This window comes from Protomyctophum bolini, assembly GCF_963924005.1.
Source record: "Protomyctophum bolini genome assembly, chromosome: 7".
In the NCBI taxonomy this organism is placed as follows: Eukaryota; Metazoa; Chordata; class Actinopteri; order Myctophiformes; family Myctophidae; genus Protomyctophum; species Protomyctophum bolini.
The window spans coordinates 395,001-422,204 of NC_137868.1; the positions used below are offsets into that span (position 1 = coordinate 395,001).

General features: G+C 38.1%; 1 protein-coding gene across 1 annotated transcript in view; it reads left to right on the forward strand.

The window, feature by feature from the left end:
- LOC308318244 (uncharacterized protein) overlaps positions 1-6,958 on the forward strand; it is a 39,936-nt gene extending 32,978 nt beyond the window's left edge. The window contains exons 16-17 of the mRNA XM_080767716.1: positions 2,968-3,078; positions 4,158-6,958. Coding sequence (XP_080623842.1) covers positions 2,968-3,078; positions 4,158-5,405 — 1,359 coding nt within the window. The 3' untranslated portion in view covers positions 5,406-6,958. The remainder of the gene's footprint in view (positions 1-2,967; positions 3,079-4,157) is intronic.
- The last annotated feature ends 20,246 nt before the right edge of the window (positions 6,959-27,204 follow it).

Genomic DNA, 27,204 nt, shown 5'->3' on the forward strand with positions numbered 1-27,204 from the left:
CGCTTTTTCCTTGGCTGTTTTTCTGTCGTACACAAGCGGAGCAGCCTTGTCTGAACTGCTGACACTGTCACAGGCATCTAAACATATGTTTTCACTCCTAAAATGTTAATATAAAACGGTATGTGTATGTAAAAAACAAAAGAGAGATTTCCAACTTTACAAGTAATTAAAATCGCGCAATTAAAAACAATATAACATGTTTACAATGTATTAGTTTGTGCTTAATCAAACACTGCTTTACTGGCCTTGTTATGCGAGCACACTTGTGAGATGATTTTGGAGTGCATGCGGACGCGGTGATGCGGCATATGCGATTATGATATTATTTAAAAAAAGGCATACATGGACTGCACGCCTTTATTTCCAAGTGACAATGACATGCATACAGCTTGCCTAGTTGTAGTAAGTAGCCTACTAGCAGGCTATAGGCGTAAGGGGCTTAATCATTCACCATTTAAATAAGTGCTTTGACAGTTCAGATAAAAGCGAGATCATTTTCGGGGGTCGGGAGGGAGGACGGGACCGCGGCGTGCGTCGCCAACACATACCAGCTAGCCGCGGCAAGCCTTCATCCATATATGTTTATGATTCGTTCGTCAATGATCAAATCACTTCATAAACGTTGATTATGACTGCCTTGGCGACATGATAGCCTCTCTCATGCTGCATGAGAGACGCGCATGCAGTGATGCGGCATATGTGATTATGATATTATTTTTAAAAAAAAGGCATAAATGGACTGCACGCCTTTATTTCCAACTGACAATGACAAGCATACAGCTTGCCTATTTGTAGTAAGTACTAGCAGGCTATAGGCGTAAGGGGCTTAATCATTCACCATTTAAAAAAGTGCTTAGACAGGTTTTGACAGTTTTGACAGTTCAGATAAAAGCGAGATCATTTTCGGGGCTCGGGAGGACGGGACCGCGGCGACCAGCACACATGCAAGCGGCAAGCCTTCATCCATATGTTTATGATTCGTTCATCAATGATCAAATCAGAAATCACATACATAAACGTTGATTATGACTGCCTTGACGACATGATAGCCTCTCTCATGCTGCATGAGAGAGCTAGGCTATCATGTCGGCAGTCACCTACAGGACTTTAATATCACAGCAGTGCGCAGTCTTCGCCGTGCACTGCGCACGAATGGGTAAAATTAATATAGGCCAGCCTAATTCCATTCATGGCGATGCGATGTCGATGTGTCATGTATAATTGTATATGCGTGCATGCGTGGACATGACATCAAGGCAAGCGAGCCAGCGAGGTGAGAGGGAAATAGACAGGGTAGGCCTACAACTTTATTTAATTCATGCAGGTGTTCGTTATTTATTTAACAAGACACCAGTTAGTTCGGCTTGCAAGTTGCGTGTGCGTCTGTTTGTGTGTGTGTGTGTGTGTGTGTGTGTGTGTGTGTGTGTCGAGAGGGGGGTGTGGGCAGCAAGGCACGGGAGAAACGTATTTTTTCCTGTAACCCTGGTTACCAAACTTACCAGCCGTCGTATTGTGATTGTTCATGTCGCAAAAACGAGGGCGAGGCTTGATTTCATAGGGCGTGCCAGATAGATTTCAGCCGTCACATTTATTAACGTCAGGACGAAATTAAGGAAGGATCAGCTGTTTGCGATCACTTTATAAATGCCGTGGCGACGTGGGTGTACTACGAAACCTGCACTCCAATCTGTGGCAGATTTTACACTCGATTGATAAATGAGGGCCTCAGTCTTCTGAGAAAGTGTAGACGTTGGTGTATCTTAGAACACAGTGTTGGAACATGAGAAAGTGTAGGCGTTGGTGTATCTTAGAACACAGTGTTGGAACATGAGAAAGTGTAGGCGTTGGTGTATCTTAGAACACAGTGTTGGAACATGAGAAAGTGTAGGCGTTGGTGTATCTTAGAACACAGTGTTGGAACATGAGAAAGTGTAGGCGTTGGTGTATCTTAGAACACAGTGTTGGAACATGAGAAAGTGTAGGCGTTGGTGTATCTTAGAACACAGTGTTGGAACATGAGAAAGTGTAGGCGTTGGTGTATCTTAGAACACAGTGTTGGAACATGAGAAAGTGTAGACGTTGGTGTATCTTAGAACACAGTGTTGGAACATGCGTGTGCCAGCTCAGGTCCTCATCGATCTGTACTCCCAGATACTTATACGAGGGGACCTGTTTGATGTTATGGTCATGGACACTAATCATACTGTGGTCTCATATGGACCTGGGGTCCACTATGACCTCCTCTGTTTTGTTTACATTTATTTTCAGATGGTGTAGATCACACCACTCTATAAACTTGTTTACTCCCTCTGTATGGCTGAGGATGTTATTATCGCTCTTGAGCAGACTAAGTATCACGTGTCATCGGAGAACTTGATAACAAATTGATTTGGTTGTGAGCTGACACAGTTGTCCGTGTACAAGGTAAACAGAAAAGAGGGACTGACTGTTCCTTGAGGCACCCCTGTACTACACAGTGTCTCCTCTGAGAGCACCGAGTTAAATCTCACCCTCTGTGGTCTACTGGAGAGAAAAGAAAAATACAATTTTTATTATAAAGGGGTTCACATTTAACTGAGCTAATTTACGCAACAAAATGTCTGGGCCACTCGTCGTTCTGAAAGGGGGAGGGAATGTGACGCTCTATAACATGTATGTATATATATATATATATATATATATTCTAGGTGTTTCAGCAGCTCTGTCTCTACATAGTGTTTATATAATGTGTAATGTAGTGTATTAGTAGTAATGTAATGCATATTATGTATTATTAACCCTAGATGTTCCAGCAGCTGCATGGTCTCTCTCTGCATAGTGGTTATATAGTAGTAATAGTAGTAATGTAATGTACATCATGTATTATTAACCCTAGATGTTCCAGCAGCTGCATGGTCTCTCTCTGCATAGTGATTATATAGTAGTAATAGTAGTAATGTAATGTACATCATGTATTATTAACCCTAGATGTGCCAGCAGCTCCGTCGTCTGCAGCATCGTCTGTCTCTGCATCGTTCTCCTCCCTACAGGACGGCCGCAGAGTTCGTCTCTGATGTGTGGACTCTGTTTGACTCACAGGTAACACAAAGACACCCATTACAACATGTACACAACTAAACTACACACACATAGACACCCATTACAACATGTACACAACTAAACTACACACACATAGACACCCATTACAACATGTACACAACTAAACTACACACACATAGACACCCATTACAACATGTACACAACTAAACTACACACACATAGACACCCATTACAACATGTACACAACTAAACTACACACACATAGACACCCATTACAACATGTACACAACTAAACTACACACACATAGACACCCATTACAACATGTACACAACTAAACTACACACACATAGACACCCATTACAACATGTACACAACTAAACTACACACACATAGACACCCATTACAACATGTACACAACTAAACTACACACACATAGACACCCATTACAACATGTACACAACTAAACTACACACACATAGACACCCATTACAACATGTACACAACTAAACTACACACACATAGACACCCATTACAACATGTACACAACTAAACTACACACACATAGACACCCATTACAACATGTACACAACTAAACTACACACACATAGACACCCATTACAACATGTACACAACTAAACTACACACACATAGACACCCATTACAACATGTACACAACTAAACTACACACACATAGACACCCATTACAACATGTACACAACTAAACTACACACACATAGACACCCATTACAACATGTACACAACTAAACTACACACACATAGACACCCATTACAACATGTACACAACTAAACTACACACACATAGACACCCATTACAACATGTACACGTATCCTCAGTGATGTATCCCAAGGTCACATGGGACGTATCCTCAGTGATGTATCCCAAGGTCACATGGGACGTATCCTCAGTGATGTATCCCAAGGTCACATGGGACGTATCCTCAGTGATGTATCCCAAGGTCACATGGGACGTATCCTCAGTGATGTATCCCAAGGTCACATGGGACGTATCCTCAGTGATGTATCCCAAGGTCACATGGGACGTATCCTCAGTGATGTATCCCAAGGTCATAAGCTATATTTATATTATGTTTAACAGGAAGTGACATCGCTGCAGATCCAGGAAGTGTTTCGGGTCAAACTGGTTCAGACGTTCCGCTTCAACCTTCATCCTTCTCTGCTTCAGAGCCCCGCCAAGAGGGCGGGGCATAGCCCTGCCAAGGAGGCGGAGCTTAACCCTGCCAAGGAGGCGGAGCTTAACCCTGCCAAGGACGCAGAGCTTAGCCCTGCTGAGGAGGCGGGGCTTAACCCTGCTGAGGAGGCGGAGCTTAACCCTGCTGAGGAGGCGGAGCTTAACCCTGCTGAGGAGGCGGAGCTTAACCCTGCTGAGGAGGCGGAGCTTAACCCTGCTGAAGAGGCGGAGCTTAGCCCTGTCAATGAGGTGGAGCTTAACCCTGCCAAGGAGGCGGAGCTTCAGAGCCCTGCCGAGGAGGCGGAGATTAACCCTGCCAAGGAGGCGGAGCTTAGACCTGCTTATAATATTATTATTATTAACCCTGCTGAGGAGGCGGAGCTTCAGAGAGCTGCTGAGGAGGCAGAGCTTAGCCCTGCCAAGGAGGCGGAGCTTAGTCCTTCTGAGGAGGCGGAGCTTAACCCTGCTGAGGAGGTGGAGCTTCAGAGCCCTGCTGAGGAGGCGGAGCTTAGCCCTGCTGAGGAGGTGGAGCTTCAGAGCCCTGCTGAGGAGGCGGAGCTTAGCCCTGCTGAGAAGGCGGAGCTTAACCCTGCTGAGGAGGTGGAGCTTCAGAGCCCTGCTGAGGAGGCGGAGCTTAGCCCTGCTGAGAAGGCGGAGCTTAGCCCTGCTGAGGAGGTGGAGCTTCAGAGCCCTGCTGAGGAGGCGGAGCTTAGCCCTGCTGAGGAGGCGGAGCTTAGCCCTGCCAAGGAGGCGGAGCTTCAGAGCCCTGCTGAGGATGCAGAGCTTAGCCCTGCTGAGGAGGCGGAGCTTAACCCTCCTGAGGAGGCGGAGCTTAGCCCTCCTGAGGAGGCGGAGCTTAGCCCCATCAAGGAAGTGGAGAAGGAGGCGGGGCTTCAGAACCACTCTAAGGGGGCGGAGCCTCAGACTGAGGAGGAGGCGGGGTCAGAGAACAGCATGGGGGCGGAGCATAACATTGTCCAGGTGGGCGTGGCCTCAGTGGGCGTGGCAGCCTCAGCAGGACCAATCGCAGTGACCGTGTGTAAACTGACTCTACCTAACACCAACGAGTGTAAACTGAAAGAAACTCGTAAACGATTGCGTAAACTTCTGGACACGGTGACGCCTTTCAAGAAGAGCCGATTGGACGATCACTGAAGCCCCACCCCTCACTGTGATTTAACCAATCAACACATTGACTGCAGAATTGGTGTCTATTTGGGGGTCCTTGACATGAAAAAGTTTGGGAACCACTGACTCAGCCCATGGACCCCCAGTTTGACATGCATTAGTCTACGGACCCCCGTCTAATGGCATTTCTATCTCTGGGACCCCAATTTATATTGTAAAATCAATGTTAAAACACATTCTGGGCGGGAACCCCTTTTGGTGTTTTAACTGGTGGCGCGCTACGAGCTTGTAGATCTGCTATTCTTTTAATAATCGTGAAAAGCCCAGCGTCAGTATTGTATTTTATTTAGATCAGAAAGCTCGTCAGAAACGGATCTCCAAGCCCACAGCGCTGAGACCTACTCACTCCAACCGACTGATTGTGACGACGTGTGTTCAGTCCTGGTGCTTTTTCATTGATATCAAGCGAAGAAAATACATTCAGATTTTCTTTTTCTTTTTTATGGGGGGTTGTTGGCCTCTCCTTCTGCAATGTACTCCTTGCTGTTCGCGCTGCCTTTCACTTGCCTTGTTTAGCGCTCAGAAAGAAAGGCTCGCCAATCTAGGAAGCTCTCCGTGGTTTTGATCAGATGGCTTTACATACGTCTGTTCCGTTTACCGTCCTCTTCCCGTCCACTAAAATAACTTCCGGCTTGCCTGATCCAATTATACTCAAATATGTCATCTCCATTTGTCTGTTCAATGTTTGCATTTTTTGATACACAATTATTTTGTTTAAGAAAGTGAGTTTATTTGTTTTATAATATTACACTATGTAAACAAACCGCTGATAAAGAAACCAAAGATTTTTGTTTATTGAAACATTTTCTTACTGCATTACTTTATATGTAAAACATGTCATTTCAGTCCATTACTTTATATGTAAAACATGTCATTTCAGTCCATTACTTTATATGTAAAACATGTCATTTCAGTCCATACATTACTTTATATGTAAAACATGTCATTTACATACATGCCTTTATTTTATCATTTTTGGGATCCTTGACATGACATAGAAACATGTTTTTCAGAGAACTGTTAGGATTTAGAAGACTTATAGACTTATAGACGTAGAATCGTCCTCAGGTCTAAATTGGTTAACAGTATTCATAAGGGAATTTTAAAGTGTCCAGTATTTTAAAGTGTCCATTCATGTGCCATAAATGTAATGATATAATATAAGAACAACATTAAGTATCTGACCATTTATAAAGTCAGTGTGAGGCAGTGTTGAGTGTTTTTGAGTGGTGCAACTGTCTCAGTTCACCGGTGTGATTTTTTATTTTTATTTTAATGTTTAATTCCCCGAAAAGTTATTATTTTGGACATAGCTGGTTTCTACCCGAGAGCAGATATATAAATGTATTTAACATACGTTAAAATAAATTTGATGTGTCAGTATTAACTGCATAAAGGTGTTTGTATATGTTTTTACAGTGAAATTATATATTTTTGTGATTTAAAAAAAAAAAAACTCACAAGCGTCGTGCAGCCACTAGGAGGCACCAGAAATTAATAAATATATTGGTGAACTTTTATTTTGTCTCTTGTCTATATTTAAATAAAGTTGTATCTGTCTATCTAAGTTATATTATGTGTATACACATTTAAATGGTTTTCATGGCAGGTTTGGGCGACTGATGAATTTGGGGAGTGCATTCACAGTTTTTTTTATGTTATTTAACCTTATTTAACCAGTAAAAAACATTGAAACAAAGTCAAAGTCATACGATTTGTCACACACGTTACCGCAGTGAAATTTGTTCTCCGCATTTGACCCCCATCTCTTGGAGCGGTGAGCCGCAGCGTGCGCTCGGGAATCATTTGATTAGTAGATTTCTACTAATGTAAAAGTCTTGTATCAGTAACACAGCTCTGCCATTAACAATAAATACAAGACAATAACAGGACAAACATACAACACTCATACATGCAGTAGTAGTACCTGTTGTATTTATTTAATTTCTGTCTGTCACTGACTGTCTGTAAAAATAGTAGCATATTGCCATACAGAATGCATTGGGCGTTTAAGTTAAATAACTCAGAAACTATATAACATTTCAAAGTCCCATATCGTACGGCATACGGCGCGCCGTTTTTCATCATTATTGAGGATTTGAAAAAAATGACGAAATGACAAAAACGATGGGTTATAGCCCATGTTTTTTGAAATTTTGGAAAAAAAAGTTAGCCTCGTTTCTCATCATTTTGGACCGTGGGCTATAGCCCATATCGTACGGCATACTATAGCGCGCAGTTTTTCATCATTTTTGAGGATTTGAAAAAAATGACGAAATGACAAAAACGATGGGTTATAGCCCATGTTTTTTGAAATTTTGAAAAAAAAAGTTAGCCTCGTTTCTCATCATTTTGGACCGTGGGCTATAGCCCATATCGTACGGCATACTATAGCGCGCAGTTTTTCATCATTTTTGAGGATTTGAAAAAAATGACGAAATGACAAAAACGATGGGTTATAGCCCATGTTTTTTGAAATTTTGAAAAAAAAAGTTAGCCTCGTTTCTTATCATTTTGGACCGTGGGCTTTAGCCCATATCGTACGGCATACTATAGCGCGCAGTTTTTCATCATTTTTGAGGATTTGAAAAAAATGACGAAATGACAAAAACGATGGGTTATAGCCCATGTTTTTTGAAATTTTGAAAAAAAAAGTTAGCCTCGTTTCTCATCATTTTGGACCGTGGGCTATAGCCCATATCGTACGGCATACTATAGCGCGCAGTTTTTCATCATTTTTGAGGATTTGAAAAAAATGACGAAATGACAAAAACGATGGGTTATAGCCCATGTTTTTTGAAATTTTGAAAAAAAAAGTTAGCCTCGTTTCTCATCATTTTGGACCGTGGGCTATAGCCCATATCGTACGGCATACTATAGCGCGCAGTTTTTCATCATTTTTGAGGATTTGAAAAAAATGACGAAATTACAAAAACGATGGGTTATAGCCCATGTTTTTTGAAATTTTTAAAAAAAAAGTTAGCCTCGTTTCTCATCATTTTGGACCGTGGGCTATAGCCCATATCGTACGGCATACTATAGCGCGCAGTTTTTCATCATTTTTGAGGATTTGAAAAAAATGACGAAATGACAAAAACGATGGGTTATAGCCCATGTTTTTTGAAATTTTGAAAAAAAAAGTTAGCCTCGTTTCTCATCATTTTGGACCGTGGGCTATAGCCCATATCGTACGGCATACTATAGCGCGCAGTTTTTCATCATTTTTGAGGATTTGAAAAAAATGACGAAATGACAAAAACGATGGGTTATAGCCCATGTTTTTTGAAATTTTGAAAAAAAAAGTTAGCCTCGTTTCTCATCATTTTGGACCGTGGGCTATAGCCCATATCGTACGGCATACTATAGCGTGCAGTTTTTCATCATTTTTGAGGATTTGAAAAAAATGACGAAATGACAAAAACGATGGGTTATAGCCCATGTTTTTTGAAATTTTGAAAAAAAAAGTTAGCCTCGTTTCTCATCATTTTGGACCGTGGGCTATAGCCCATATCGTACGGCATACTATAGCGCGCAGTTTTTCATCATTTTTGAGGATTTTAAAAAAATGACGAAATGACAAAAACGATGGGTTATAGCCCATGTTTTTTGAAATTTTGAAAAAAAAAGTTAGCCTCGTTTCTCATCATTTTGGACCGTGGGCTATAGCCCATATCGTACGGCATACTATAGCGCGCAGTTTTTCATCATTTTTTAGGATTTGAAAAAAATGACGAAATGACAAAAACGATGGGTTATAGCCCATGTTTTTTGAAATTTTGAAAAAAAAAGTTAGCCTCGTTTCTCATCATTTTGGACCGTGGGCTATAGCCCATATCGTACGGCATACTATAGCGCGCAGTTTTTCATCATTTTTGAGGATTTGAAAAAAATTACGAAATGACAAAAACGATGGGTTATAGCCCATGTTTTTTGAAATTTTGAAAAAAAAAGTTAGCCTCGTTTCTCATCATTTTGGACCGTGGGCTATAGCCCATATCGTACGGCATACTATAGCGCGCAGTTTTTCATCATTTTTGAGGATTTGAAAAAAATTACGAAATGACAAAAACGATGGGTTATAGCCCATGTTTTTTGAAATTTTGAAAAAAAAAGTTAGCCTCGTTTCTCATCATTTTGGACCGTGGTCTATAGCCCATATCGTACGGCATACTATAGCACGCAGTTTTTCATCATTTTTGAGGATTTGAAAAAAATGACGAAATGACAAAAACGATGGGTTATAGCCCATGTTTTTTGAAATTTTTAAAAAAAAAGTTAGCCTCGTTTCTCATCATTTTGGACCGTGGGCTATAGCCCATATCGTACGGCATACTATAGCGCGCAGTTTTTCATCATTTTTGAGGATTTGAAAAAAATGACGAAATGACAAAAACGATGGGTTATAGCCCATGTTTTAGTTAGCCTCGTTTCTCATCATTTTGGACCGTGGGCTATAGCCCATATCGTACGGCATACTATAGCGCGCAGTTTTTCATCATTTTTGAGGATTTTAAAAAAATGACGAAATGACAAAAACGATGGGTTATAGCCCATGTTTTTTGAAATTTTGAAAAAAAAAGTTAGCCTCGTTTCTCATCATTTTGGACCGTGGGCTATAGCCCATATCGTACGGCATACTATAGCGTGCAGTTTTTCATCATTTTTGAGGATTTGAAAAAAATGACGAAATGACAAAAACGATGGGTTATAGCCCATGTTTTTTGAAATTTTGAAAAAAAAAGTTAGCCTCGTTTCTCATCATTTTGGATCGTGGGCTATAGCCCATATCGTACGGCATACTATAGCACGCAGTTTTTCATCATTTTTGAGGATTTGAAAAAAATGACGAAATGACAAAAACGATGGGTTATAGCCCATGTTTTTTGAAATTTTGAAAAAAAAAGTTAGCCTCGTTTCTCATCATTTTGGACCGTGGGCTATAGCCCATATCGTACGGCATACTATAGCGCGCAGTTTTTCATCATTTTTGAGGATTTGAAAAAAATTACGAAATGACAAAAACGATGGGTTATAGCCCATGTTTTTTGAAATTTTGAAAAAAAAAGTTAGCCTCGTTTCTCATCATTTTGGACCGTGGGCTATAGCCCATATCGTACGGCATACTATAGCGCGCAGTTTTTCATCATTTTTGAGGATTTGAAAAAAATGACAAAATGACAAAAACGATGGGTTATAGCCCATGTTTTTTGAAATTTTGAAAAAAAAAGTTAGCCTCGTTTCTCATCATTTTGGACCGTGGGCTATAGCCCATATCGTACGGCATACTATAGCGCGCAGTTTTTCATCATTTTTGAGGATTTGAAAAAAATGACAAAATGACAAAAACGATGGGTTATAGCCCATGTTTTTTGAAATTTTGGAAAAAAAAGTTAGCCTCGTTTCTCATCATTTTGGACCGTGGGCTATAGCCCATATCGTACGGCATACTATAGCGCGCAGTTTTTCATCATTTTTGAGGATTTGAAAAAAATGACGAAATGACAAAAACGATGGGTTATAGCCCATGTTTTTTGAAATTTTGGAAAAAAAAGTTAGCCTCGTTTCTCATCATTTTGGACCGTGGGCTATAGCCCATATCGTACGGCATACTATAGCGCGCAGTTTTTCATCATTTTTGAGGATTTGAAAAAAATGACGAAATGACAAAAACGATGGGTTATAGCCCATGTTTTTTGAAATTTTGAAAAAAAAAGTTAGCCTCGTTTCTCATCATTTTGGACCGTGGGCTATAGCCCATATCGTACGGCATACTATAGCGCGCAGTTTTTCATCATTTTTGAGGATTTGAAAAAAATGACGAAATGACAAAAACGATGGGTTATAGCCCATGTTTTTTGAAATTTTGAAAAAAAAAGTTAGCCTCGTTTCTCATCATTTTGGACCCTGGGCTATAGCCCATATCGTACGGCATACTATAGCGCGCAGTTTTTCATCATATTTGAAGATTTGAAAAAAATGACGAAATGACAAAAACGATGGGTTATAGCCCATGTTTTTTGAAATTTTGAAAAAAAAAGTTAGCCTCGTTTCTCATCATTTTGGACCGTGGGCTATAGCCCATATCGTACGGCATACTATAGCGCGCAGTTTTTCATCATTTTTGAGGATTTGAAAAAAATGAAGAAATGACAAAAACGATGGGTTATAGCCCATGTTTTTTGAAATTTTGAAAAAAAAAGTTAGCCTCGTTTTTCATCATTTTGGACCGTGGGCTATAGCCCATATCGTACGGCATACTATAGCGCGCAGTTTTTCATCATTTTTGAGGATTTGAAAAAAATGACGAAATGACAAAAACGATGGGTTATAGCCCATGTTTTTTGAAATTTTGAAAAAAAAAGTTAGCCTCGTTTCTCATCATTTTGGACCGTGGGCTATAGCCCATATCGTACGGCATACTATAGCGCGCAGTTTTTCATCATTTTTGAGGATTTGAAAAAAATGACGAAATGACAAAAACGATGGGTTATAGCCCATGTTTTTTGAAATTTTGAAAAAAAAAGTTAGCCTCGTTTCTCATCATTTTGGACCGTGGGCTATAGCCCATATCGTACGGCATACTATAGCGCGCAGTTTTTCATCATTTTTGAGGATTTGAAAAAAATGACGAAATGCCAAAAACGATGGGTTATAGCCCATGTTTTTTGAAATTTTGAAAAAAAAAGTTAGCCTCGTTTCTCATCATTTTGGACCGTGGGCTATAGCCCATATCGTACGGCATACTATAGCGCGCAGTTTTTCATCATTTTTGAGGATTTGAAAAAAATGACGAAATGACAAAAACGATGGGTTATAGCCCATGTTTTTTGAAATTTTGAAAAAAAAAGTTAGCCTCGTTTCTCATCATTTTGGACCGTGGGCTATAGCCCATATCGTACGGCATACTATAGCGCGCAGTTTTTCATCATTTTTGAGGATTTGAAAAAAATGACGAAATGACAAAAACGATGGGTTATAGCCCATGTTTTTTGAAATTTTGAAAAAAAAAGTTAGCCTCGTTTCTCATCATTTTGGACCCTGGGCTATAGCCCATATCGTACGGCATACTATAGCGCGCAGTTTTTCATCATATTTGAAGATTTGAAAAAATGACGAAATGACAAAAACGATGGGTTATAGCCCATGTTTTTAGAAATTTTGAAAAAAAAAGTTAGCCTCGTTTCTCATCATTTTGGACCGTGGGCTATAGCCCATATCGTACGGCATACTATAGCGCGCAGTTTTTCATCATTTTTGAGGATTTGAAAAAAATGACGAAATGACAAAAACGATGGGTTATAGCCCATGTTTTTTGAAATTTTGAAAAAAAAAGTTAGCCTCGTTTTTCATCATTTTGGACCGTGGGCTATAGCCCATATCGTACGGCATACTATAGCGCGCAGTTTTTCATCATTTTTGAGGATTTGAAAAAAATGACGAAATGACAAAAACGATGGGTTATAGCCCATGTTTTTTGAAATTTTGAAAAAAAAGAGTTAGCCTCGTTTTTCATCATTTTGGACCGTGGGCTATAGCCCATATCGTACGGCATACTATAGCGCGCAGTTTTTCATCATTTTTGAGGATTTGAAAAAGATGACGAAATGACAAAAACGATGGGTTATAGCCCATGTTTTTTGAAATTTTGAAAAAAAAAGTTAGCCTCGTTTCTCATCATTTTGGACCGTGGGCTATAGCCCATATCGTACGGCATACTATAGCGCGCAGTTTTTCATCATTTTTGAGGATTTGAAAAAAATGACGAAATGACAAAAACGATGGGTTATAGCCCATGTTTTTTGAAATTTTGAAAAAAAACAGTTAGCCTCGTTTCTCATGATTTTGGACCGTGGGCTATAGCCCATATCGTACGGCATACTATAGCGCGCAGTTTTTCATCATTTTTGAGGATTTGAAAAAAATGACGAAATGACAAAAACGATGGGTTATAGCCCATGTTTTTTGAAATTTTGAAAAAAAAAGTTAGCCTCGTTTCTCATCATTTTGGACCGTGGGCTATAGCCCATATCGTACGGCATACTATAGCGCGCAGTTTTTCATCATTTTTGAGGATTTGAAAAAAATGACGAAATGACAAAAACGATGGGTTATAGCCCATGTTTTTTGAAATTTTGAAAAAAAAAGTTAGCCTCGTTTCTCATCATTTTGGACCCTGGGCTATAGCCCATATCGTACGGCATACTATAGCGCGCAGTTTTTCATCATATTTGAAGATTTGAAAAAAATGACGAAATGACAAAAACGATGGGTTATAGCCCATGTTTTTTGAAATTTTGAAAAAAAAAGTTAGCCTCGTTTCTCATCATTTTGGACCCTGGGCTATAGCCCATATCGTACGGCATACTATAGCGCGCAGTTTTTCATCATATTTGAAGATTTGAAAAAAATGACGAAATGACAAAAACGATGGGTTATAGCCCATGTTTTTTGAAATTTTGAAAAAAAAAGTTAGCCTCGTTTCTCATCATTTTGGACCGTGGGCTATAGCCCATATCGTACGGCATACTATAGCGCGCAGTTTTTCATCATTTTTGAGGATTTGAAAAAAATGACGAAATGCCAAAAACGATGGGTTATAGCCCATGTTTTTTGAAATTTTGAAAAAAAAAGTTAGCCTCGTTTCTCATCATTTTGGACCGTGGGCTATAGCCCATATCGTACGGCATACTATAGCGCGCAGTTTTTCATCATTTTTGAGGATTTGAAAAAAATGACGAAATGACAAAAACGATGGGTTATAGCCCATGTTTTTTGAAATTTTGAAAAAAAAAGTTAGCCTCGTTTCTCATCATTTTGGACCGTGGGCTATAGCCCATATCGTACGGCATACTATAGCGCGCAGTTTTTCATCATTTTTGAGGATTTGAAAAAAATGACGAAATGACAAAAACGATGGGTTATAGCCCATGTTTTTTGAAATTTTGAAAAAAAAAGTTAGCCTCGTTTCTCATCATTTTGGACCCTGGGCTATAGCCCATATCGTACGGCATACTATAGCGCGCAGTTTTTCATCATATTTGAAGATTTGAAAAAAATGACGAAATGACAAAAACGATGGGTTATAGCCCATGTTTTTAGAAATTTTGAAAAAAAAAGTTAGCCTCGTTTCTCATCATTTTGGACCGTGGGCTATAGCCCATATCGTACGGCATACTATAGCGCGCAGTTTTTCATCATTTTTGAGGATTTGAAAAAAATGACGAAATGACAAAAACGATGGGTTATAGCCCATGTTTTTTGAAATTTTGAAAAAAAAAGTTAGCCTCGTTTTTCATCATTTTGGACCGTGGGCTATAGCCCATATCGTACGGCATACTATAGCGCGCAGTTTTTCATCATTTTTGAGGATTTGAAAAAAATGACGAAATGACAAAAACGATGGGTTATAGCCCATGTTTTTTGAAATTTTGAAAAAAAAGAGTTAGCCTCGTTTTTCATCATTTTGGACCGTGGGCTATAGCCCATATCGTACGGCATACTATAGCGCGCAGTTTTTCATCATTTTTGAGGATTTGAAAAAGATGACGAAATGACAAAAACGATGGGTTATAGCCCATGTTTTTTGAAATTTTGAAAAAAAAAGTTAGCCTCGTTTCTCATCATTTTGGACCGTGGGCTATAGCCCATATCGTACGGCATACTATAGCGCGCAGTTTTTCATCATTTTTGAGGATTTGAAAAAAATGACGAAATGACAAAAACGATGGGTTATAGCCCATGTTTTTTGAAATTTTGAAAAAAAACAGTTAGCCTCGTTTCTCATGATTTTGGACCGTGGGCTATAGCCCATATCGTACGGCATACTATAGCGCGCAGTTTTTCATCATTTTTGAGGATTTGAAAAAAATGACGAAATGACAAAAACGATGGGTTATAGCCCATGTTTTTTGAAATTTTGAAAAAAAAAGTTAGCCTCGTTTCTCATCATTTTGGACCGTGGGCTATAGCCCATATCGTACGGCATACTATAGCGCGCAGTTTTTCATCATTTTTGAGGATTTGAAAAAAATGACGAAATGACAAAAACGATGGGTTATAGCCCATGTTTTTTGAAATTTTGAAAAAAAAAGTTAGCCTCGTTTCTCATCATTTTGGACCGTGGGCTATAGCCAATATCGTACGGCATACTATAGCGCGCAGTTTTTCATCATTTTTGAGGATTTGAAAAAAATGACAAAATGACAAAAACGATGGGTTATAGCCCATGTTTTTTGAAATTTTGAAAAAAAAAGTTAGCCTCGTTTCTCATCATTTTGGACCGTGGGCTATAGCCCATATCGTACGGCATACTATAGCGCGCAGTTTTTCATCATTTTTGAGGATTTGAAAAAAATGACGAAATGACAAAAACGATGGGTTATAGCCCATGTTTTTTGAAATTTTGAAAAAAAAAGTTAGCCTCGTTTCTCATCATTTTGGACCGTGGGCTATAGCCCATATCGCACGGCATACTATAGCGCGCAGTTTTTCATCATTTTTAGGATTTGAAAAAAATGACGAAATGACAAAAACGATGGGTTATAGCCCATGTTTTTTGAAATTTTGAAAAAAAAAGTTAGCCTCGTTTCTCATCATTTTGGACCGTGGGCTATAGCCCATATCGTACGGCATACTATAGCGCGCAGTTTTTCATCATTTTTGAGGATTTGAAAAAAATGACGAAATGACAAAAACGATGGGTTATAGCCCATGTTTTTTGAAATTTTGAAAAAAAAAGTTAGCCTCGTTTCTTATCATTTTGGACCGTGGGCTATAGCCCATATCGTACGGCATACTATAGCGCGCAGTTTTTCATCATTTTTGAGGATTTGAAAAAAATGACGAAATGACAAAAACGATGGGTTATAGCCCATGTTTTTTGAAATTTTGAAAAAAAAAGTTAGCCTCGTTTCTCATCATTTTGGACCGTGGGCTATAGCCAATATCGTACGGCATACTATAGCGCGCAGTTTTTCATCATTTTTGAGGATTTGAAAAAAATGACAAAATGACAAAAACGATGGGTTATAGCCCATGTTTTTTGAAATTTTGAAAAAAAAGGTTAGCCTCGTTTCTCATCATTTTGGACCGTGGGCTATAGCCCATATCGTACGGCATACTATAGCGCGCAGTTTTTCATCATTTTTGAGGATTTGAAAAAAATGACGAAATGACAAAAACGATGGGTTATAGCCCATGTTTTTTGAAATTTTGAAAAAAAAAGTTAGCCTCGTTTCTCATCATTTTGGACCGTGGGCTATAGCCCATATCGCACGGCATACTATAGCGCGCAGTTTTTCATCATTTTTAGGATTTGAAAAAAATGACGAAATGACAAAAACGATGGGTTATAGCCCATGTTTTTTGAAACTTTGAAAAAAAACGTTAGCCTCGTTTCTCATCATTTTGGACCGTGGGCTATAGCCCATATCGTACGGCATACTATAGCGCGCAGTTTTTCATCATTTTTGAGGATTTGAAAAAAATGATCAAATGACAAAAACGATGGGTTATAGCCCATGTTTTTTGAAATTTTGAAAAAAAAAGTTAGCCTCGTTTCTCATCATTTTGGACCGTGGGCTATAGCCCATATCGTACGGCATACTATAGCGCGCAGTTTTTCATCATTTTTGCGGATTTGAAAAAAATGACGAAATGACAAAAACGATGGGTTATAGCCCATGTTTTTTGAAATTTTGAAAAAAAAAGTTAGCCTCGTTTCTCATCATTTTGGACCGTGGGCTATAGCCCATATCGTACGGCATACTATAACGCGCAGTTTTTCATCATTTTTGAGGATTTGAAAAAAATGACGAAATGACAAAAACGATGGGTTATAGCCCATGTTTTTTGAAATTTTGAAAAAAAAAGTTAGCCTCGTTTCTCATCATTTTGGACCGTGGGCTATAGCCCATATCGTACGGCATACTATAGCGCGCAGTTTTTCATCATTTTTGAGGATTTGAAAAAAATGACGAAATGACAAAAACGATGGGTTATAGCCCATGTTTTTTGAAATTTTGAAAAAAAAAGTTAGCCTCGTTTCTCATCATTTTGGACCGTGGGCTATTGCCCATATCGTACGGCATACTATAGCGCGCAGTTTTTCATCATTTTTGAGGATTTGAAAAAAATGACGAAATGACAAAAACGATGGGTTATAGCCCATGTTTTTTGAAATTTTGAAAAAAAACAGTTAGCCTCGTTTCTCATCATTTTGGACCGTGGGCTATAGCCCATATCGTACGGCATACTATAGCGCGCAGTTTTTCATCATTTTTGAGGATTTGAAAAAAATGACGAAATGACAAAAACGATGGGTTATAGCCCATGTTTTTTGAAATTTTGAAAAAAAAAGTTAGCCTCGTTTCTCATCATTTTGGACCGTGGGCTATTGCCCATATCGTACGGCATACTATAGCGCGCAGTTTTTCATCATTTTTGAGGATTTGAAAAAAATGACGAAATGACAAAAACGATGGGTTATAGCCCATGTTTTTTGAAATTTTGAAAAAAAAAGTTAGCCTCGTTTCTCATCATTTTGGACCGTGGGCTATAGCCCATATCGTACGGCATACTATAGCGCGCAGTTTTTCATCATTTTTGAGGATTTGAAAAAAATGACGAAATGACAAAAACGATGGGTTATAGCCCATGTTTTTTGAAATTTTGAAAAAAAACAGTTAGCCTCGTTTCTCATCATTTTGGACCGTGGGCTATAGCCCATATCGTACGGCATACTATAGTGCGCAGTTTTTCATCATTTTTGAGGATTTGAAAAAAATGACGAAATGACAAAAACGATGGGTTATAGCCCATGTTTTTTGAAATTTTGAAAAAAAAAGTTAGCCTCGTTTCTCATCATTTTGGACCGTGGGCTATAGCCCATATCGTACGGCATACTATAGCGCGCAGTTTTTCATCATTTTTGAGGATTTGAAAAAAATGACGAAATGAAAAAAACGATGGGTTATAGCCCATGTTTTTTGAAATTTTGAAAAAAAAAAGTTAGCCTCGTTTCTCATCATTTTGGACCGTGGGCTATAGCCCATATCGTACGGCATACTGTAGCGTGCAGTTTTTCATCATTTTTGAGGATTTGAAAAAAATGACGAAATGACAAAAACGATGGGTTATAGCCCATGTTTTTTGAAATTTTGAAAAAAAAAGTTAGCCTCGTTTTTCATCATTTTGGACCGTGGGCTATAGGCCATATCGTACGGCATACTATAGCGCGCAGTTTTTCATCATTTTTGAGGATTTGAAAAAAATGACGAAATGACAAAAACGATGGGTTATAGCCCATGTTTTTTGAAATTTTGGAAAAAAAAGTTAGCCTCGTTTCTCATCATTTTGGACCGTGGGCTATAGCCCATATCGTACGGCATACTATAGCGCGCAGTTTTTCATCATTTTTGAGGATTTGAAAAAAATGACGAAATGACAAAAACTATGGGTTATAGCCCATGTTTTTTGAAATTTTGAAAAAAAAAGTTAGCCTCGTTTCTCATCATTTTGGACCGTGGGCTATAGCCCATATCGTACGGCATACTATAGCGCGCAGTTTTTCATCATTTTTGAGGATTTAAAAAAAAATGACGAAATGACAAAAACTATGGGTTATAGCCCATGTTTTTTGAAATTTTGAAAAAAAAAGTTAGCCTCGTTTCTCATCATTTTGGACCGTGGGCTATAGCCCATATCGTACGGCATACTATAGCGCGCAGTTTTTCATCATTTTTGAGGATTTGAAAAAAATTACGAAATGACAAAAACGATGGGTTATAGCCCATGTTTTTTGAAATTTTGAAAAAAGAAGTTAGCCTCGTTTCTCATCATTTTGGACCGTGGGCTATAGCCCATATCGTACGGCATACTATAGCGCGCAGTTTTTCATAATTTTTGAGGATTTGAAAAAAATGACGAAATGACAAAAACGATGGGTTATAGCCCATGTTTTTTGAAATTTTGAAAAAAAAAGTTAGCCTCGTTTCTCATCATTTTGGACCCTGGGCTATAGCCCATATCGTACGGCATACTATAGCGCGCAGTTTTTCATCATTTTTGAGGATTTGAAAAAAATGACGAAATGACAAAAACTATGGGTTATAGCCCATGTTTTTTGAAATTTTGAAAAAAAAAGTTAGCCTCGTTTCTCATCATTTTGGACCGTGGGCTATAGCCCATATCGTACGGCATACTATAGCGCGCAGTTTTTCATCATTTTTGAGGATTTGAAAAAAATGACGAAATGACAAAAACTATGGGTTATAGCCCATGTTTTTTGAAATTTTGAAAAAAAAAGTTAGCCTCGTTTCTCATCATTTTGGACCGTGGGCTATAGCCCAAATCGTACGGCATACTATAGCGCGCAGTTTTTCATCATTTTTGAGGATTTGAAAAAAATGACGAAATGACAAAAACGATGGGTTATAGCCCATGTTTTTTGAAATTTTGAAAAAAGAAGTTAGCCTCGTTTCTCATCATTTTGGACCGTGGGCTATAGCCCATATCGTACGGCATACTATAGCGCGCAGTTTTTCATCATTTTTGAGGATTTGAAAAAAATGACGAAATGACAAAAACGATGGGTTATAGCCCATGTTTTTTGAAATTTTGAAAAAAAAAGTTAGCCTCGTTTCTCATCATTTTGGACCCTGGGCTATAGCCCATATCGTACGGCATACTATAGCGCGCAGTTTTTCATAATTTTTGAAGATTTTAAAAAAATGACGAAATGACAAAAACGATGGGTTATAGCCCATGTTTTTTGAAATTTTGAAAAAAAAACGTTAGCCTCGTTTCTCATCATTTTGGACCGTGGGCTATAGCCCATATCGTACGGCATACTATAGCGCGCAGTTTTTCATCATTTTTGAGGATTTGAAAAAAATGACGAAATGACAAAAACGATGGGTTATAGCCCATGTTTTTTGAAATTTTGAAAAAAAAAGTTAGCCTCGTTTCTCATCATTTTGGACCGTGGGCTATAGCCCATATCGTACGGCATACTATAGCGCGCAGTTTTTCATCATTTTTGAGGATTTGAAAAAAATGACGAAATGACAAAAACGATGGGTTATAGCCCATGTTTTTTGAAATTTTGAAAAAAAAAGTTAGCCTCGTTTCTCATCATTTTGGACCGTGGGCTATAGCCCATATCGTACGGCATACTATAGCGCGCAGTTTTTCATCATTTTTGAGGATTTGAAAAAAATGACGAAATGACAAAAACGATGGGTTATAGCCCATGTTTTTTGAAATTTTGAAAAAAAAAGTTAGCCTCGTTTCTCATCATTTTGGACCGTGGGCTATAGCCCATATCGTACGGCATACTATAGCGCGCAGTTTTTCATCATTTTTGAGGATTTGAAAAAAATGACGAAATGACAAAAACGATGGGTTATAGCCCATGTTTTTTGAAATTTTGAAAAAAAAAGTTAGCCTCGTTTTTCATCATTTTGGACCGTGGGCTATAGCCCATATCGTACGGCATACTATAGCGCGCAGTTTTTCATCATTTTTGAGGATTTGAAAAAAATGACGAAATGACAAAAACGATGGGTTATGGCCCATGTTTTTTTAAATTTTGAAAAAAAAAGTTAGCCTCGTTTCTCATCATTTTGGACCCTGGGCTATAGCCCATATCGTACGGCATACTATAGCGCGCAGTTTTTCATCATTTTTGAAGATTTGAAAAAAATGACGAAATGACAAAAACGATGGGTTATAGCCCATGTTTTTTGAAATTTTGAAAAAAAAAGTTAGCCTCGTTTCTCATCATTTTGGACCGTGGGCTATAGCCCATATCGTACGGCATACTATAGCGCGCAGTTTTTCATCATTTTTGAGGATTTGAAAAAAATGACGAAATGACAAAAACGATGGGTTATAGCCCATGTTTTTTGAAATTTTGGAAAAAAAAGTTAGCCTCGTTTCTCATCATTTTGGACCGTGGGCTATAGCCCATATCGTACGGCATACTATAGCGCGCAGTTTTTCATCATTTTTGAGGATTTGAAAAAAATGACGAAATGACAAAAACGATGGGTTATAGCCCATGTTTTTTGAAATTTTGAAAAAAAAAGTTAGCCTCGTTTCTTATCATTTTGGACCGTGGGCTTTAGCCCATATCGTACGGCATACTATAGCGCGCAGTTTTTCATCATTTTTGAGGATTTGAAAAAAATGACGAAATGACTAAAACGATGGGTTATAGCCCATGTTTTTTGAAATTTTGGAAAAAAAAGTTAGCCTCGTTTCTCATCATTTTGGACCGTGGGCTATAGCCCATATCGTACGGCATACTATAGCGCGCAGTTTTTCATCATTTTTGAGGATTTGAAAAAAATGACGAAATGACAAAAACGATGGGTTATAGCCCATGTTTTTTGAAATTTTGAAAAAAAAAGTTAGCCTCATTTCTCATCATTTTGGACCGTGGGCTATAGCCCATATCGTACGGCATACTATAGCGCGCAGTTTTTCATCATTTTTGAGGATTTGAAAAAAATGACGAAATTACAAAAACGATGGGTTATAGCCCATGTTTTTTGAAATTTTGAAAAAAAAAGTTAGCCTCGTTTCTCATCATTTTGGACCGTGGGCTATAGCCCATATCGTACGGCATACTATAGCGCGCAGTTTTTCATCATTTTTGAGGATTTGAAAAAAATGACGAAATGACAAAAACGATGGGTTATAGCCCATGTTTTTTGAAATTTTGAAAAAAAAAGTTAGCCTCGTTTCTCATCATTTTGGACCGTGGGCTATAGCCCATATCGTACGGCATACTATAGCGCGCAGTTTTTCATCATTTTTGAGGATTTGAAAAAAATGACGAAATGACAAAAACGATGGGTTATAGCCCATGTTTTTTGAAATTTTGAAAAAAAAAGTTAGCCTCGTTTCTCATCATTTTGGACCGTGGGCTATAGCCCATATCGTACGGCATACTATAGCGTGCAGTTTTTCATCATTTTTGAGGATTTGAAAAAAATGACGAAATGACAAAAACGATGGGTTATAGCCCATGTTTTTTGAAATTTTGAAAAAAAAAGTTAGCCTCGTTTCTCATCATTTTGGACCGTGGGCTATAGCCCATATCGTACGGCATACTATAGCGTGCAGTTTTTCATCATTTTTGAGGATTTGAAAAAAATGACGAAATGACAAAAACGATGGGTTATAGCCCATGTTTTTTGAAATTTTGAAAAAAAAAGTTAGCCTCGTTTCTCATCATTTTGGACCGTGGGCTATAGCCCATATCGTACGGCATACTATAGCGCGCAGTTTTTCATCATTTTTGAGGATTTTAAAAAAATGACGAAATGACAAAAACGATGGGTTATAGCCCATGTTTTTTGAAATTTTGAAAAAAAAAGTTAGCCTCGTTTTTCATCATTTTGGACCGTGGGCTATAGCCCATATCGTACGGCATACTATAGCGCGCAGTTTTTCATCATTTTTGAGGATTTGAAAAAAATGACGAAATGACAAAAACGATGGGTTATGGCCCATGTTTTTTTAAATTTTGAAAAAAAAAGTTAGCCTCGTTTCTCATCATTTTGGACCCTGGGCTATAGCCCATATCGTACGGCATACTATAGCGCGCAGTTTTTCATCATTTTTGAAGATTTGAAAAAAATGACGAAATGACAAAAACGATGGGTTATAGCCCATGTTTTTTGAAATTTTGAAAAAAAAAGTTAGCCTCGTTTCTCATCATTTTGGACCGTGGGCTATAGCCCATATCGTACGGCATACTATAGCGCGCAGTTTTTCATCATTTTTGAGGATTTGAAAAAAATGACGAAATGACAAAAACGATGGGTTATAGCCCATGTTTTTTGAAATTTTGGAAAAAAAAGTTAGCCTCGTTTCTCATCATTTTGGACCGTGGGCTATAGCCCATATCGTACGGCATACTATAGCGCGCAGTTTTTCATCATTTTTGAGGATTTGAAAAAAATGACGAAATGACAAAAACGATGGGTTATAGCCCATGTTTTTTGAAATTTTGAAAAAAAAAGTTAGCCTCGTTTCTTATCATTTTGGACCGTGGGCTTTAGCCCATATCGTACGGCATACTATAGCGCGCAGTTTTTCATCATTTTTGAGGATTTGAAAAAAATGACGAAATGACTAAAACGATGGGTTATAGCCCATGTTTTTTGAAATTTTGGAAAAAAAAGTTAGCCTCGTTTCTCATCATTTTGGACCGTGGGCTATAGCCCATATCGTACGGCATACTATAGCGCGCAGTTTTTCATCATTTTTGAGGATTTGAAAAAAATGACGAAATGACAAAAACGATGGGTTATAGCCCATGTTTTTTGAAATTTTGAAAAAAAAAGTTAGCCTCATTTCTCATCATTTTGGACCGTGGGCTATAGCCCATATCGTACGGCATACTATAGCGCGCAGTTTTTCATCATTTTTGAGGATTTGAAAAAAATGACGAAATTACAAAAACGATGGGTTATAGCCCATGTTTTTTGAAATTTTGAAAAAAAAAGTTAGCCTCGTTTCTCATCATTTTGGACCGTGGGCTATAGCCCATATCGTACGGCATACTATAGCGCGCAGTTTTTCATCATTTTTGAGGATTTGAAAAAAATGACGAAATGACAAAAACGATGGGTTATAGCCCATGTTTTTTGAAATTTTGAAAAAAAAAGTTAGCCTCGTTTCTCATCATTTTGGACCGTGGGCTATAGCCCATATCGTACGGCATACTATAGCGCGCAGTTTTTCATCATTTTTGAGGATTTGAAAAAAATGACGAAATGACAAAAACGATGGGTTATAGCCCATGTTTTTTGAAATTTTGAAAAAAAAAGTTAGCCTCGTTTCTCATCATTTTGGACCGTGGGCTATAGCCCATATCGTACGGCATACTATAGCGTGCAGTTTTTCATCATTTTTGAGGATTTGAAAAAAATGACGAAATGACAAAAACGATGGGTTATAGCCCATGTTTTTTGAAATTTTGAAAAAAAAAGTTAGCCTCGTTTCTCATCATTTTGGACCGTGGGCTATAGCCCATATCGTACGGCATACTATAGCGCGCAGTTTTTCATCATTTTTGAGGATTTTTAAAAAATGACGAAATGACAAAAACGATGGGTTATAGCCCATGTTTTTTGAAATTTTGAAAAAAAAAGTTAGCCTCGTTTCTCATCATTTTGGACCGTGGGCTATAGCCCATATCGTACGGCATACTATAGCGCGCAGTTTTTCATCATTTTTTAGGATTTGAAAAAAATGACGAAATGACAAAAACGATGGGTTATAGCCCATGTTTTTTGAAATTTTGAAAAAAAAAGTTAGCCTCTTTTCTCATCATTTTGGACCGTGGGCTATAGCCCATATCGTACGGCATACTATAGCGCGCAGTTTTTCATCATTTTTGAGGATTTGAAAAAAATGACGAAATGACAAAAACGATGGGTTATAGCCCATGTTTTTTGAAATTTTGAAAAAAAAAGTTAGCCTCGTTTCTCATCATTTTGGACCGTGGGCTATAGCCCATATCGTACGGCATACTATAGCGCGCAGTTTTTCATCATTTTTGAGGATTTGAAAAAAATGACGAAATGACAAAAACGATGGGTTATAGCCCATGTTTTTTGAAATTTTGAAAAAAAAAGTTAGCCTCGTTTCTCATCATTTTGGACCGTGGGCTATAGCCCATATCGTACGGCATACTATAGCGCGCAGTTTTTCATCATTTTTGAGGATTTGAAAAAAATGACGAAATGACAAAAACGATGGGTTATAGCCCATGTTTTTTGAAATTTTGAAAAAAAAAGTTAGCCTCGTTTTTCATCATTTTGGACCGTGGGCTATAGCCCATATCGTACGGCATACTATAGCGCGCAGTTTTTCATCATTTTTGAGGATTTGAAAAAAATGACGAAATGACAAAAACGATGGGTTATGGCCCATGTTTTTTTAAATTTTGAAAAAAAAAGTTAGCCTCGTTTCTCATCATTTTGGACCCTGGGCTATAGCCCATATCGTACGGCATACTATAGCGCGCAGTTTTTCATCATTTTTGAAGATTTGAAAAAAATGACGAAATGACAAAAACGATGGGTTATAGCCCATGTTTTTTGAAATTTTGAAAAAAAAGAGTTAGCCTCGTTTTTCATCATTTTGGACCGTGGGCTATAGCCCATATCGTACGGCATACTATAGCGCGCAGTTTTTCATCATTTTTGAGGATTTGAAAAAAATGACGAAATGACAAAAACGATGGGTTATAGCCCATGTTTTTTTAAATTTTGAAAAAAAAAGTTAGCCTCGTTTCTCATCATTTTGGACCGTGGGCTATAGCCCATATCGTACGGCATACTATAGCGCGCAGTTTTTCATCATTTTTGAGGATTTGAAAAAAATGACGAAATGACAAAAACGATGGGTTATAGCCCATGTTTTTTGAAATTTTGGAAAAAAAAGTTAGCCTCGTTTCTCATCATTTTGGACCGTGGGCTATAGCCCATATCGTACGGCATACTATAGCGCGCAGTTTTTCATCATTTTTGAGGATTTGAAAAAAATGACGAAATGACAAAAACGATGGGTTATAGCCCATGTTTTTTGAAATTTTGAAAAAAAAAGTTAGCCTCGTTTCTTATCATTTTGGACCGTGGGCTTTAGCCCATATCGTACGGCATACTATAGCGCGCAGTTTTTCATCATTTTTTAGGATTTGAAAAAAATGACGAAATGACAAAAACGATGGGTTATAGCCCATGTTTTTTGAAATTTTGAAAAAAAAAGTTAGCCTCGTTTCTCATCATTTTGGACCGTGGGCTATAGCCCATATCGTACGGCATACTATAGCGCGCAGTTTTTCATCATTTTTGAGGATTTGAAAAAAATGACGAAATGACAAAAACGATGGGTTATAGCCCATGTTTTTTGAAATTTTGAAAAAAAAAGTTAGCCTCGTTTCTCATCATTTTGGACCGTGGGCTATAGCCCATATCGTACGGCATACTATAGCGCGCAGTTTTTCATCATTTTTGAGGATTTGAAAAAAATGACGAAATGACAAAAACGATGGGTTATAGCCCATGTTTTTTGAAATTTTGAAAAAAAAAGTTAGCCTCAATTTTCATCATTTTGGACCGTGGGCTATAGCCCATATCGTACGGCATACTATAGCGCGCAGTTTTTCATCATTTTTGAGGATTTGAAAAAAATGACGAAATGACAAAAACGATGGGTTATGGCCCATGTTTTTTTAAATTTTGAAAAAAAAAGTTAGCCTCGTTTCTCATCATTTTGGACCCTGGGCTATAGCCCATATCGTACGGCATACTATAGCGCGCAGTTTTTCATCATTTTTGAAGATTTGAAAAAAATGACGAAATGACAAAAACGATGGGTTATAGCCCATGTTTTTTGAAATTTTGAAAAAAAAGAGTTAGCCTCGTTTTTCATCATTTTGGACCGTGGGCTATAGCCCATATCGTACGGCATACTATAGCGCGCAGTTTTTCATCATTTTTGAGGATTTGAAAAAAATGACGAAATGACAAAAACGATGGGTTATAGCCCATGTTTTTTTAAATTTTGAAAAAAAAAGTTAGCCTCGTTTCTCATCATTTTGGACCGTGGGCTATAGCCCATATCGTACGGCATACTATAGCGCGCAGTTTTTCATCATTTTTGAGGATTTGAAAAAAATGACGAAATGACAAAAACGATGGGTTATAGCCCATGTTTTTTGAAATTTTGAAAAAAAAAGTTAGCC